Below are 16,051 nucleotides of genomic sequence, written 5' to 3'. Positions count from 1 at the left end.
GTACTAGACAGAAACATGAACAGGCCTAAGGTCGTTGGATATGTCTGTTACGAATTTCATTCATGTAATTTTTTTATTTTGATATTATTCACTGGGTTTTCGCTCACTCTCATTTATGTGTATGTTGGTGGGCAAAGAGAGGTCCAAACCCAGCCTCAGTGAAGAATGTGAGAGGAAGTCAGTTTGAAGAGTCAGCCTGAATGTGTCATGCACGAGACTTTGTTTTTGTTCTTCTAATCTTTTGTTTACTTTTCTGCTATTTTAGTGAACACATTGGATCACCTATGTACATAAGTTTTGTTTGGTTGGCTGCATATTTGAAAGTTCCTGGGTGAATATATGATGTTAACTCTATGCATATGTTGTGAGTTATTATAGACTACTTCTGAAGTGTTTTGCTTTGCCATGTAAGCATAGTTCATTGGACAAAAATTTTTAAATCTGCTTCCGTTTGGCCCCCCATTTCTATTAAAATATGTTTAATCAGGTTCGAGACCGCAGGTAATCTCATAATTACTGGCCGGTTATGACCTTATCCATAGGGGCGGGATCGGGTTATGACACCAACCACATATTCTTTCCTATCAGTGTGGTCATTATTCTTACTCGACTTCTTCCAAGAATCACTTGGTGAATATTTCAGCCATCTTGTCTGTGACTGTAATTCAACTTTACTCTGGCCGTTTTCATTCGAAGGACCCCATCTCCCTCTACTGGTCCCCCAACAATTTCCTTTGACATCGTGTCATCCCATAAATTCTATTTTTTATGAACAGCCCACTCCTTACTACCATTGGACTCACTTAAATCCGAAAAGAAACGAAAAATTAAATAGAAAATATTCTCCAGAAAATGCTTTTCGTAAAGTCGTTTTATAAAAACAGTTTTTGTAAAGCCGTATTATAAAACGGCTTTTCTAAAACCGTTTTATCTATTAAAAATATTTTTAGCAAATAATATTTATGTTAAATTGGAAAAAAAATTACTAAAGACTCATTTTACCAAAACCGTTTTTAATTAACTCAAAATTAATTACACGCTAAGTAAAAATAGCTTTTGAAAAGTCGGTTTTGTATAGGGAAATTTTATTATTTTTTTATTCACAAAAAATGGTATTGGTAAAGCCTTTTTTTCCATAAAACAACATTGGTAAAGCGGTTTTACCTTACAATAAGGCCTCATTTGAGAATATTTTTTTTTAGCAACTTTTTTAATTTTTGACTAAAATATGATTTAAAAAAATTAATATGTTTGAAATGAATTTTAGTTTTTTACAAAAAGACGTGTAAAAATAAAAAAAAGTTTAACTTTTTAATATAAATTATTAATTTTTTAACTTTTTTTAATATTTTTTTTTAAATTTTAGACCAAAATCTGATGTTGGCAAATAACGCCTAAAAATAAAAATAAAAACCAACCCGAATGAGAATAAAGTTATCAAAATGGCACAATCAAGTAAATTGGCCCTTTCTTCTTGTGTTTCTTGCCTACTTCTTACCCAAATTGTCTTTCTTATTATCCCGTTTCCTTATTATCCCGTTTCTTTCTTTTACATTGTCACAGTCAAACGACTCGGCGTTCATTCTTGGATTCCTCGCACAAGTCAACTTTACATGTCCATTTTTTCTTTATCTTACTTATTATCTCATGGCTTCTTTGTCAAATCTTGCAAGTGGGTAGAATATTGCAGAAAACCCCAACCTCCTGCTACTAATTCAATTCTGCTTACACTCCCAAATGTATATATGTGAAGGATTGGTGAAGGAGATGGGATTTCAACTTTGAAGAAGTGCATAAGATAACATATGGGTTTGGTAAGGTTTTTTCTGGGTTCTGTTCTTGGTGTGTTGGGTTTGTTAGTAAATGCAGTGGTTTTGTGTAATGGAGGAACCACAAGTGCTTTCGTGAGGCAAGTTGAGAAAACTGTTGATATGCCCCTTGAAAGTGATGTCTTCCATGTGCCTCCTGGTCATAATGCCCCTCAACAGGTCTGTCTTTGTTCTCTGTTTATCTCACTTGCTCGTCACAATCTCATTTGAGTTGTGTTGTGATTGGTTGATTTTAAATGAAAGAATTTGGAACTACTATTCATTTAAGGAGAATAGCTCAAATTTTTTTTTTAACCTCAATCACCTTCATTTGAAATTGATTCATCCAAATGGAGCCTTATTGATTACTTTCAATCATCTGTGTGCTTTTTGTAATTTGAATTATCATTGAATTGGAATTGTTCTTCTTGGGGTGGGGGTGGATGAGTGGAAATGGTTCATATCTTCAGTTTTTTTGGGGGACATTTTTAATTTTTTTTTTTTTCCCTTGTAGATTCCACAGCTCTCCCCCTATATATAGTTTTGATCTTCTTTACTCTTAATTTGCCTTTTCTTGTTGAAAAATTTAGTGGATTGTGTTTTTTTTCTTTTTCATTTTAGTAACTTAATTATGTTCATTTGTGTATTTTGACTTCTGGGTGATCTGTAATAGGTTCATATAACACAAGGAGATCATGAAGGGAAGGGGCTGATAGTGTCATGGGTTACCATGGATGATCCTGGTTCAAGTACAGTCCTATATTGGAGTGAGAATAGCAAGCACAAGAACAAGGCCAAGGGCACTGTTGTTACCTACAAATTCTACAATTATACTTCTGGTTACATTCACCACTGCACCATTAAAAATTTGGAGGTGTGTTTTAAATCATTTTGATATTCTTGTTCCCTGGGCATTATTCCATTTTAATTACCCATCATTTTTGTACTTCATTTGCTATATGGTCCAACGGTATCTCACAGTTTATCCTCCTTGCACCCCATTTTAGCTGGAGTCTTGTGCGCTTGGTCACCCTTTTTTAAAAGCTATATTTGTTGATTACATTGCATTTGCAAAGTTGTGTGTGAGATAATTAGGGTGTTGGGTATGTTGATGGAAATAAGGAATTAAAATTGAGAACAGAAATGATTCAATTTGTTGTTTTCTTGGCAGTTTGACACGAAATATTACTATGAAGTAGGGATTGGACACACAACAAGAACTTTCTGGTTTACAACTCCCCCTGAGGTTGGCCCGGATGTCCCATATACATTTGGTCTCATAGGTAAACTCTTCTTAATTGTACAATGGTGGTTGTAATGTCTTTCTAACAAATTTAGTGTTTGATATTTGGCATGTTTCGCACTTGTCCATACGCCTTTGGAAACTTTGGTTCCAATTCTGTTAGGCTTTTTAATACTCTTAATTGGATGGATAAATAAATAGCATAAGCAATGGGCCGACATTGGATGGATACAGAGAAACTATTTATCTAGAATTAGTTGCATGAGATGATTTTGAAAAAATGTGTGATGTAGAGTGGAGAAGGAGAAAGAGGGGAGAAGATGAACTCGAAGAATTTTTTTTACACAAGTAAAATAAATATTGTCTAATTTGATCAAAGAATCAGTTGGTGGTGGGTTGATAAGAGGCTCTTCTTTTGGTAAAAATAAAATCCTTTTCTGTGAGGGATGTGCTTGCCATCCAAAACCAGCTAATCTTGATTCCCAAATTGTTGAAAATATCTAATTTATCAAAAATAAATAAATAAATAAATAAAATTGTTGACAATATCTACCAAATATGAATTGAGCACACAAAGAAAATCTTCAACACCAATAAAATCAGCTGTTTCAAACTTGATTAAGTAATCAGTTGGTAGTGCAACAATGTGTATATTCTTTTGTCCTAGCTTTTGTTTGAACAGTTTAAAAAATGCACACATTCGCTATATGTTTTTGGGAAAAAGGGTGTATTTAAGAGAAACTAAATAAAACCATAACACATACACATTTGTTACCTGTGTTTTGTTTTACATTTATCGTTTGTTGACTCTATTGATCAACCTTTGCAGGGGACCTGGGTCAGAGTTATGATTCAAACATGACTCTTACTCATTATGCATTGAACCCAACAAAAGGAAAAACAATGTTGTTTATGGGGGACCTCTCTTATGCCGATAACTATCCAAATCATGATAATGTCAGATGGGATACATGGGGAAGGTTCACTGAGAGAAGTGCAGCCTATCAACCTTGGATATGGACTGCAGGAAATCACGAGATTGATTTTGCACCTGAAATTGTAAGCATCACACAATATGTTAGGGAAAGTATTCACATTATGATTTATTTTTTATGTAATGAGAAATTTCATGGTCCATAAGTTATTCTCAGCACAAGTATTATTGACTTTTCATTCGTAGATTGAATTTTTTCTCATATGGAAGTTCTTACATCCAAGATATCTCCAATGGCATAAACCAAGTTTTATTCAGTAGGGTGAAGCATAAAATTAAACCTTATTTTGTACAATAAGATTTCGCATTATGATTTATATTCCAAATCTTGTGCTTATGTTTTGCTAAGCTTCAAAATGTATTGAAGAGAAATGTAATGTGACAAAAGAGTGTTTTTTTTTTTTTTTTGCAGGGTGAAACAAAACCCTTTAAGCCTTACACTCATCGTTATCGTGTCCCTTACAAAGCATCTAATAGTACCGCACCCTTTTGGTACTCAATCAAGAGAGCGTCAGCATACATCATCGTTCTGTCTTCATATTCGGCATATGGTAAGGGTGTTTATAAATTTTCAATGTTTTATTACTGCAAATTATATCCCAAACCCATGCATGTTTAGTTGCTTAAAGTCCAATGCATAGATATGGATGATGTTTAACTAGAACATTGATCAAAACAGAATTCAATTAAGGGAAATGCTATTATGTTCTATTCAATATAATGTTTCGTACATTTCTTGATTTTGTCTATCTACTGATCGCTTTTAGGCAAATACACTCCTCAATACAAATGGCTCGAGGCAGAGCTTCCAAAAGTAAGCAGGAGTGAGACGCCATGGTTGATTGTTCTTATGCATGCCCCGTGGTATAATAGCTACAACTATCATTACATGGAAGGGGAAACTATGAGAGTGATGTACGAGCCGTGGTTTGTAAAGTACAAAGTTGATGTTGTGTTTGCTGGTCATGTCCATGCCTATGAACGATCAGTAAGAGCACTTTTATCATCTATAAATTCTTATAGAATTACTATTTTGGAGTTGCTGGTAGTGTTTCCTTTGAGAGATTCCTTCCCAACAATTACCAGTGTCCTGTTTTCTGACTTTGATAGGCACTTTAAGCTTCTGCTTCAGCAACAATTTTGTTCCACCTTAAATATCGCATAATCAATGAAATTATAATATAGTCAAAAGTGCAAGAATATTTTAGGGCTTAGTTTGATTAGAATGAAAGTGAGAGAAAGGGGAAAAAATGGAACAAATTCTGAGTTTGTTTAGCATGAAAGTTGTAGAGAATCGACAAGGAAGTTAATTTTTTTGTATGACCCACATGGCAACTAAAATTTTAATGGGCACTCGGTTCAAAAGTTTAAATTTCAATTTTGTTTGTCCAAAAGTCCAGGTGCGTAAACACTTTGTCCATAAGGACAAACTTAGATAAAATGACCAAAATACCCTATGTATATATAAACCAAACCCTAACACAACTCTCACCCACAAACTGTCTCCCATCTCTCTCTTCCTTTCACTCACTCAGATTTCTCTCCTTTAATCTCGATCTGCCGTTGCTGCCCCGATCTGCCATTGATGATAGCCACCACCTGTCACTGCTGTGCTTCTCTCTCTCTCATGTCGCCGATCTCCCTCATCTCTCTTGCTCTCTCTTTCTTTCTCATCTTCTCTCTTGGAACCCTAGCACCGCCTTTGACAAAGATCAGCGACACCGAAGAGATCAGACCTTTCTTGTTTAGGTCAAAAGCTTCCTTCAACTCTTGAGCCCAAGTGTTGCCATTGCCATCACCATCACCATCACCATCGCCATCGCCTGCAGGGGAGCCCCACCATCTCCGCCGCCAACCACCGCCTCATCATTCTTGATGATCTGGATCTTCTTTTTATGGTGTTGACGTCAGTGATTTGGATCTGGATCATCTTTTTTCTATTTTCTAAATCGGATCTTGATCGGCGATGGATCTTGATCATCGCCGCCGCCACCACCTCTATCGTTGCCGTCGCCGCCAATATTTGTGACCACAAATCTGTAATGATCTTTGATCACTTTTTTCAAAAACTCTCTCTCTCTCTCACACACACACACACGCAAACACAAACACAAACACATATATATGCATATATATTATAAAATTATATTGATTTGATTCACATAGTATATACAGAGAAGCTTCCTTTTTCTTTTTCTTTTTCTTTTTTTTCCCACTAATTTTTCATTCTTCATTTTTTGTTTTGTTACAAAAAATGAACACTTAACTAGTCAGTTCTTGGTACTTCGTTTTGTATTGTATAGTATATGTATTGTGCTTTTCCTCTCTCTCTCTCTCCCTCTCCTCATATATATATATATATATATATATATTTTGTGATGTTGGACAAATAGAGGGTGGAGATGCAGTTCTATATATATATTTTTCTCTTTATTATTTGTTGATTGTTGTTATTGTTGTTGTTGATGATGATGATGAAACAAATTGGTGATCCTCTGTCTTTGCTTTTTTTTTTTTGGTTCATTCCTACAGATAGACTGAAAAAGAGAAAGATGAAAAGTGAGAGAGATGTTATTGTTGTTGATGATGATTGCAATAGATTTTTTTTTTCTTTTTCACCAGATAAATAGAGAAAAGAGAAGTGGAGAGAGAAACAACATAGAAAAATTGAACAGATAAGGGGGAAAAGTGAACAGATAGTCAAAAATTTGAACGGATAGATATAAATTTGAACAGATAGAAAAGAATTTGAATAAAAGATTTCAATAGATAGGAAAAAAAATTAAATAGATAGGGGTACAAAAATTTTGTACAGATAGGGAAAATTTTTGAACAAATAGTCAACGAAAGTCCACGGATAAAAAAAAGTCAATAGATAAATTAAGGGGTAAAATTGAAAACAAAATATCCTTCAAAATAAATAAAAGGATTTCTTATTAAACTATTTCACAAATGGTGCACTTCTCACCAATAAAAAATATCCACTAGACCTAATGTTTTATGCAATTACTATATTGGATTTATCACTAATTTTCTCAATTTTAATTTTTTGCCAAATATACAAAAAAATACAAGAAATTTCGAAGTGCCCTATTTTTCTCTTATAAATTTCATTATAATCAAATGCTAGTAAGAAAATGTATTTTGTTTTTCCTTTCTTTTCTTTCACTTTACTTTCCACCATTTGTTCTTTCTAATCAAGCGAAGGCAAGGGAAAAACTATATTTTCCCTTGAAATTTTTGGTTGACCTGATGAAAGTTCGAAAATTTTGATTTATTTAATTGTTTTGGCATTCTCTCCATGTTTATGCAACACTCAATATTTCTAGTTGTTTGACAACTAATGTGTATACATCATAGGAACGCGTTTCCAACATTGCTTACAATATTGTAAATGGCATCTGCTCTCCTGTAAGAGACCCATCTGCCCCTGTATACATAACCATTGGCGATGGTGGAAATCTTGAAGGCTTAGCAACCAAGTAAGATCAATACATATACATACATATATATATATACAATAGAATTGATTTTTCTTTGATATAATTGCCTCCAAATTTTGGCATAAGAAAATTAAATGCTTAAAATGCATTATTTTGTGGTGTTGCAGTATGACGGAGCCACAACCAACATACTCAGCTTTTCGCGAAGCTAGTTTTGGTCATGCCATTTTTGATATCAAGAACCGGACACATGCTTATTATAGTTGGCATCGTAATCAAGATGGGTATGCTGTTGAAGCTGATTCTTTATGGTTTTTCAACCGATTTTGGCATCCAGTCGATGATTCTACAAGCACCCAATGATGATGATATTAAGTCCAAGAAGAAAAAAGAAACCAACAAATAAGGAAAATTTGATGGATGATATAATATTGCTTTTGTTGTGTACTCTAGAATAAATACCCACCATTCATAGTCACTAAACATTTCAGGCTTGTTTTTGTTGAATCCTTCACTCGTTTCATCTCTTTTTATGTGTTCACTTGTTCTACATTGTTTGCCAGTCTATTGATGCTTGTTATTGTGGAACCAGGGCCATAAATGAGCCAAACCCTAGGTGAATAATAGATTGTTCAAGTTTGGTTCAAATACTTTACAAGTTGTAAAACGTGTTCACATTTGATTTGTTTACATATAACGAGCCAATCTCAAACGAGTTGAACACAAGTCAAACCTCTAAGTAGTTTTGTTTTTTATAGTACATATATACATATACATACATATATATATATATATATATCAAATTTTAACGAAGCGAATATGAGTCAAACTTGAATAGTTTGATTCATTTACAATCCCATGTTCAATTGAAAATTCTTGTAATTTTGGAGTTTGGCACCAGCCAAGGATATGGAAAAATGAAGCAGCAGCAGCAGCTCGAACTACTTTCTTTTGAGTTGGTAACCTAAAATTGTGGAACTACGTTTGAGTTTGAGTTTGAGTTTAAAAACTTTCTAAGTTGGGTTTATTTACTTCTTAAGTGATGTTTCACACTGCTAAGTTGTGATGAGCTTAAGTCTACTGTAAATATATAGAAATGAATAAGATAAAATAATTAAGGAAGAAGAATATATAATCACAATCAAACCAGAAAAAAGAAAAAAAGGAAGAAGAATATAAAGAAAAGAAGGGTGAATTTTAGGTGGTTCAGCCATGAAAACCTATGTCCACGGGAGAAGATCACCAGCATTAATTTTTATTTTTAGTCTCTTATATAAATAAGCATAAATAAAATAATTATTCTTATGATCGATTCAACCTTTGATAGAAAAGATATATACATTGGTTATATTTCAACTCTTCAATAAGTTTAGTATGAATATAACAATCCTATTGTTTGAATGGAGAGAAGAACCTGTGATTAGCTTTTCAAAAAAATTTCTAATGAACGATTTCTATGGCTCAGATCTTAAGTATTCTCTTATTTATTACTTGGGTCTACTATTTAGGCAAAATGCTGTCACTTTTTCTTTCTAAGAAACTGATAAAAATTCTAAAAAATGGAAAAAAGGGTTTTCGAGATGAGTATGAATCATAAATAAATGTCGATCTTTGTAATTTTTTTTAAAACTTATTTTCTGGGAAATTTACCAAGTGGAGCAAAGATGATTCATCTTCCAATTGTTCTAAGAATAACATCATACAACCAATTTTACGTACTTTTGTGTTTTAATACTTTTGGGAGTCGAATATTTATAAAAACAAAAATAAAACAAAATAAGTTTAATTTTATTTACAATACACATTTCACATATTTCAAAAAAAATTTAGATATTTTTATTCAGTCTTTACATATTAGGCATCTTAGTAATTTTGTGTTTTGATAAATATTTAATCACATTAAAATGCATCTTCTGTTGTAGCCTAGTTGGTTAGGATACTCGGTTCTCGCCCATGTATACTCATTTTTTGTATGTTTTTGTTTGGTCTATCGATTCATTTGCAAATATTTTTAGATTTATAAAATAAAATAAAGTTGATTATATTTAGATGAACAAGAAATTTAATTTTATCTGGTTCTCACTTCAAAACATGAGAGAATATTGGCATGATGAAATTGGTGCAATGAATAATATGTATCCAGAATTATTATACAAAAATTTACTATAAAAGAAAATAAAATATGTATTCTAAATTTATTTTAGGTATGAACTCTACTGTATACATTAACTTTCTAAGTAAGATTTTGGGCACTTAAACTTTTTTGAAATTACCAATATCTCGATATGTAATTTGTAATATCCTTATTCTGTAGTATGCTAATTGGTCCTTAACATGAATATGATTATGTGTTTGATATGATTTTGTGTGCCATTATGTGAAAATATGTGGTTTTGAATTTCTATCTGTTCACCGTAGAAATATATGTTGATTATCTGCTTTGGAAATTAAATTGAAGGCCTTATTGGCCATAGAATCCGAAATTGATTGCGCCATTGTGATTAGCGTAATTTTTAGAACCTACGGTAAAATTTGATTAGAAATTGATTCGGATCAGATTAAATTGATTAAATTGATGAATTAGTACCCAATTACTTTATTATTATTATATTGAAATTAGTGGAATTAGTTGTAATAGAGCATTACACCCTCAATTCTCTCTTTAGCTTCATTTGGTTGATTTTGAACTCAAAGAAGAGAGAGGGCCGGCTTTAGAGAGAGAGGGAGAGGATTGTGAAATCTTGGCTCAAGGTTTGGGGAATTTGAAGATTAAACTCAAGAATTTGCTATAGTTTGGAAGATTGAGCTCATAGGTAAGGTAATTCATGAGTTTAATGTTGTAAATTGTGAATTCAAGTTTGATTAATGGTCAAGAATATGAGTTAGATTGATTATGATGAAATTGGGTTAGTTTTGTTGAATTTGAAATCTTAGAACACATGCATGTAAGAAATTGCCATAAATTTTCATGTTTGAGCATAAAGTATGTAATCCGTGTTGAGTTTTGATTAATGACCATGTATTTGATCATCTCTTCACTAATTAAGTTGAGGATATTGTGTATATTTCACATGCAAGTGCAAATCATGGGAGTTTGAGTCTTGCATGTTTGAATCTAGTGTGTTGGTGATGAGTTTGAGTTAATTTGAGACATGCATGTGATTAAATTGTGAAATTGAGCTTCATTGTGTTGTAATTTGGTGTTTACACCATGTTAGAATATGTATATGTGAAGTTTGAGCCAAAATCGTGCATTTGGAACCTTTGAGCATCAAATTGAAGCTCAAGAACATGTTCTGGATTTTCCAGAATTTTGATGTCCGCTCGAGCGGGGAAACCGCCGCTTGAGCGTGAAATTCGTGTTCCCAGTATTTTCTGTAGACATGGTGTCCGCTTGAGCAGGGAAGTTCACACTCAAGCGGGGAGCCATGTAGAGAAGCCTTCCGCTCGAGCGCCAGAGTTCGCGATCGAGCGTAAATTTGACATATCCAGTACTTTTGCAGGCCTCGTGGGTCCACTCGAGCGGGGAAGTCCACGCTCGAGCGGGGACCCTGTTTTCTGAAATTTTGAAAATACATTTTGTGTTCCATTTTCCGTTCTCTTTCGCTTGCAAACACTCTTAGGCATGTATTGAGCATTATAAATGAGTTAAAGAGATAAAAATGAAGCCTAAAGAGGAATATGTGGATTTAAGAATGGATTGAATTGTTTGTGACCCTTTTGTGTTCATGGAATGTGTAGGGTCGAGCTCCAGGGCAAACCAACCAACCGGTCACTGTGAGTAATATCAATATTTTGAAACTTGTCATTTGTCCAATTGTTTATTTCTTTATAAGCCTTATAAGGCCAGTTTGACATAAATGGGTGGGCCAAAGGCCAGTTTGACATAAATGAATGGGCCAGAGGCCAATTTGACATAAATGAATGGGCCAGAGGCTATTTTGACATGAATGAATGAGCCAGAGGCCAGTTTGACATAAATGAATGGGCCAGAGGCCAGTTTGACGTAAATGAATGGGCCAGAGGCCATTTCGACATGAATGAATGAATGGATGGACCAAAGGCCATTTTGACATGAATGAATGGGCCTGAGGCCAGTTTGACATAAATGAATGGGCCTGAGGCCATTTCGACATGAATGAATGAATGGATGGGCCAAAGGCCATTTTGACATAAATGAATGGGCCAGAGGCCAGTTTGACACGAAAGTTTAAATGGGCCACAGGCCAGTCTGACAAATGAAAGATAAATGGGTCAAAGGCCAGTATGCTTGGAACCACAGTCACTTGACCTAAATTATGTATATATATGTTAAATAGAAATATGAATTGGGCCTAAGGCCGTTTGAAACATGTTGTTCTACATATCGTTTGTACTACTTCTGTATTTGATATTATTCACTGGGCTATCGCTCACGCTCATTCATGTGTTTGTAGGGGAGCCCAGAGAAATCCAAACCCAGCCCCAGTGAAGTCTGTGTATGTAGACACCCTATTTTTGACCGTCCTCAAGACTTGGACATCACCGTTTGAACACTCGGTGATCATCCTTGTTTGTGTTCGTCTTGAGTTCCCGAAGGTCTCGGCTACGCGCCTTGCCTCAGGATCTCTCAACTCGACTGTTTTATGTCTGGTTTTGCACCAAACACTTGTGTTTTTGCTTTGGAGGGCAGGGAATGGCTTGTTGGCCATCCCCACACCTCACCGGCCATGGCTTGAGGCTACCGGCCATTGGTTTGTTACCATCGGCCAAATGTTTGGCCGACCGACACTCTTTGTGGTCGACCGGCCATCTTTTTGGTCAAATAGCATTTTTGGCTGGCCGACCACTGTACATCTGCTTTTGCAGATATTTTTATGCCAGCTGTGCTAGCTGGCATACACTCTGCTCCCCTCCATACACATGTATGGAGGGATTTCGCTCTTGCTTAGCTTGTTTTGGAAGCTTTGCAAGAGTGAATCTCTATAAGAGGGAGCCTCTTCTCCCTCCATTCGGGTTACAACATTTTTCCAGAGGGCTCTGATATTAGGGTTAGGGTTTGCATATCCCTCATCTCTATATCTCTCTCTTTTGTGTATAAGTGTGTGTTTGGTCTTATTATTGCACACAAACACCCACCATTACACCTTACCTTGGCTACTGAGGTGCTAGGGAGCTGTTCTTGAAGTTCTTGACTGGTTTTGAACTCAAAGAACCAGCTGGAGCATTGTTTGTGAAGGAGGTCTACAACGGTAACAATCTTACCCCTTTTCTCCCATTTTTGCATAGCTTTTTAACCTATCTTGAAACTATTTTCAGACTTTGTATATAACTAATAAAAGTCCTGTTTTTGAGTGCTTTAAATAGTTGTTTAAGGTCACTTTGTTGTTTGAGGTTGTTTGACCCCTCTTAGGGCTTGTTTGGCCCCGTTTTTGTGCTATTTTGGTGAGCTCCAGGACCACTTTGTTTGGTCCTCCTCACCACTGAAATCTTGAGGGATTTCAGTGGTGAGGATGGTGGTTTAAGGTCCTAAGAAGGAGAGGGCCATCCCCTCTCCTTGTTGTCTTTAATATATGCCATTTAAGCCTCATGTGTGAGCACCATTTTTGAACTCATGTTGGCCATGTTTCAGTAGGTATTTGGTAGTATTTTTCCATGTTTTACCTCTGTTTTTACTTGGTTTAGACACACCATGCATGCCTTGCATACATGTCTTGTAATGCCATGTTTTAGCCTTAACATGCTTTGTGCTTTGAGCCTTCTTCTAGCATGTTTTTGACTAAACTTTGTGAAGCTTTTGTGCTTGTTTTGATGTGCTAAAGGTCTGTTTTTGGTCATTCAGGTAGTCCATGCTTTGCTTTGTATATCTACCATGCAACCTCTCTTGTATGCCCTAAGCATTAACCCCTCTAGCATGCCATCCTTGCTTTGTTTCAGTGGTTTGGAACCACTTGCCATGCCATTTTAGTACTTGTGGTGCGTTTGTATGCTTGCATTTGGTGTTCCTTTAAGGCCTTAAAGGGTTGGTGTTTCATGCTCCATGTTTGTGCCTTCATGTATACCATCATGTTTAGGCCTTTAGGATGCCATGTCATTGTGTTTTTGGCTTTGTTTTAACATGCTAAATCTCTGATTTTAGTTGTTCAATTCATGCCATGTTTGGTTTGTCAAGGGTAGTTCAATACCCCTTTGGTGAGCCTTAGACCTTGGACTTTGTTTGCATACTTTGATTGCCTTGTTTAGATTGGTTTGGCATCATTTTATAACATGATTTCAGAGCTTATAATGTATGCCATATGCCCATGTTATCCTCTTTTAAGTGTGCTTAAAAGTTGTCTCCATATGCTTAAGTGCTTAGGCCTTAACACGTGCATGTTTGTGTGTGTTTTGCCTCTCATTCCTTCGTATGTTGGCCACTGTTTTGGGCCTAGTATAGGGCTGCCCAAATTGGTATAAGTCCATTGTTTGCATGTTGTCGCATGCTCACCTTGTGTGTTGTCATATACTTAGCCTATTGCATGGGTTGCATGCTTCAGTCGCTTTGCATTTGGCACGCATTCTCTTGGCTAAGTTGCCTAACATGTTGTCCATGTTGCACCTTGCATGCTTGCATGGTTAAGCTTGCATAGTTATTCCATGTCTTGCATACTTATTTGCTTAGGTTGTGTGCCTATTGCATGCTTACTTGTTTGCATCTCATGTTGCACACTTAGATCACATGTCTAGGTCACATATCATTGCATGCATCTTTCACCTCTTGATCAAGCCATGATAGAAGTTGAAAGCCCCTTGGTATGTTTCTATGCATTGCATTTTATTTGAAATCAAAATGCACGACTTGGTTCCTTGGGCCATCACGCATTGAAATGCGCGATTGGTGGTCCGAGAATCAAGGAACATACCCCTTTGAGTCACAAACATGATAAGGGATGTGTTGGTGCACACATTTGCTTGAAATACATTGCTATGCCTTGTTTTGCCCTCTGCTGCTGTCAAAACAGGTTCTGCAGGAAGACTTGGCCGGTCGACTACATGGAGTGCCGACCGACCAATTATTGATGGCCGAGAGCTCAACAAATGGTCGATGACCATCCGGACATGGTCGGTGGGGTTTCCAGTTGGTCGGTGGTGATCCACAGTGTCCATGGAGCATACCTTGGGAGTTGTGCAATTTTTAGAGGAGCAGAGCAGGGGAAACAGAGGCAAACTTGTGCATGGTGGTGGGTTTCTGAGCAGAACCGAGCGCGCATGCATTGGGCCCTCTTCCCGAGGCTGCTTTTATTGCTTAATTAGCTTAGTTAATTTGCTTAACTAGTTAATTGTCTGTAATATTTAATTAGCTTGATAGTTAGTTAAATTGTATTATTCTTTCGGTCCCTCCGAGCGAAGGCAAATTTATAATAAGTGCGGGTGCGTATGTGCTTGTCTTCCAACCCCCATTTCTTCTCCCTTTTACTTACCTTCTTTGATAGTTAATACTAGGGCATATTTAATTTAGCATCCTTATGCTATGCATGCGTGCATCGTTCATCAGTATTGCATGCACCGGGCTCGGCGCATCATACTAACTGCATAGTATTTTAAATCAAACTTGAATACATGTTATCTGTCGCATCTCACATGCCATTCATAGATTACCAGAGCCTATTCTAGTGACATTTTGTATGAGATACATTAGCCACCTTAACATGAATTAGGATCATGCATATGATTACTAACTAGTTCACTGTTTTGGCACGGAGTACGATGTAAATATTTATGCTTTAGCATCTCGCATGAGTGTGAATGTTAACATGATAGCATGCTTACCATGTGGCTATATGCTTATGTGATATAACTGCATGAATGCCTGTGGGTGAAGGTTGGATTGCTTAAATTGGGATAATTCATCGAAATCCGTATTTTAGCCTACTCGCGAGTAGCAAAATTCAAACCATTTTCCAAACAAATGGAAATGCGATGCTTTGTTTCGACTTAGGCAATTTAGTCTATACTTGTTTTGCTGTACGCATCACATAGTAATTCTAGGCTAATAACCGGTATAAGAACGCATAATGTTTTCAAAACAAGATATCATGGTTAGTAGAGGCCGATCTTCGGATCAGGCGAGAGGGGATGCTCATAGCTGACCTTCCCCAATCGTACCCAAGTTCCCGAGCCGAGGCAACTTTGGTGTTGACGGACATGTGGCCTTAGGCAAATGAGTCAAGGTTTCCTAAATTCCCACATAAAAAATATTTAGGTGGCGACTCTGTATCTGGCAAAGCAGTCCATGTTTGGCACTTCTTTCTAAAAATCTGTTTTCAAAAATGATTTGCCGGATTTGGACTCTTTGGTTCAGATTAAGAACCGTGACGATTTGAGTCCGAACTGTAGCGAGCCCACAAAGGAACGAAACGGGATTCATCCTCTCGGGACATTCGGGGACGTCTACAGTTTCTGGCGACTTTGTTGGGGAATTAGAGAACTTGACTCGAACTCATGATATCTTGTTTTGACTACTCTTATGTGTTTCTTTGCATTGCATATGCATTGGTGTGCCTAGGACACCGTGTTGGCCATCTGTTATTCCTGAGCAGTTTGC

At 36.1% G+C, this 16,051-nt stretch overlaps 1 protein-coding gene across 1 annotated transcript; it reads left to right on the top strand.

Moving 5' to 3' along the window:
- The first annotated feature begins 1,415 nt into the window (after positions 1-1,415).
- Positions 1,416-8,138, top strand: LOC114311850 (purple acid phosphatase 2). Its single transcript, XM_028258017.2, has 8 exons — positions 1,416-1,988; positions 2,482-2,682; positions 2,980-3,091; positions 3,881-4,110; positions 4,458-4,596; positions 4,813-5,033; positions 7,406-7,527; positions 7,656-8,138. Exons 1-8 carry the CDS (start codon positions 1,806-1,808, stop codon positions 7,849-7,851), a joined length of 1,404 nt encoding a protein of 467 aa, XP_028113818.2. The 5' UTR covers positions 1,416-1,805; the 3' UTR covers positions 7,852-8,138.
- Positions 8,139-16,051: the final 7,913 nt, after the last annotated feature.

Source organism: Camellia sinensis, chromosome 11 (genome assembly GCF_055761805.1).
Source record: "Camellia sinensis isolate YWXY chromosome 11, ASM5576180v1, whole genome shotgun sequence".
Lineage (NCBI taxonomy): Eukaryota > Viridiplantae > Streptophyta > Magnoliopsida > Ericales > Theaceae > Camellia > Camellia sinensis.
Note: the sequence above shows the minus strand (reverse complement) of the source record. Positions and strands in the feature narration are given on the sequence as shown.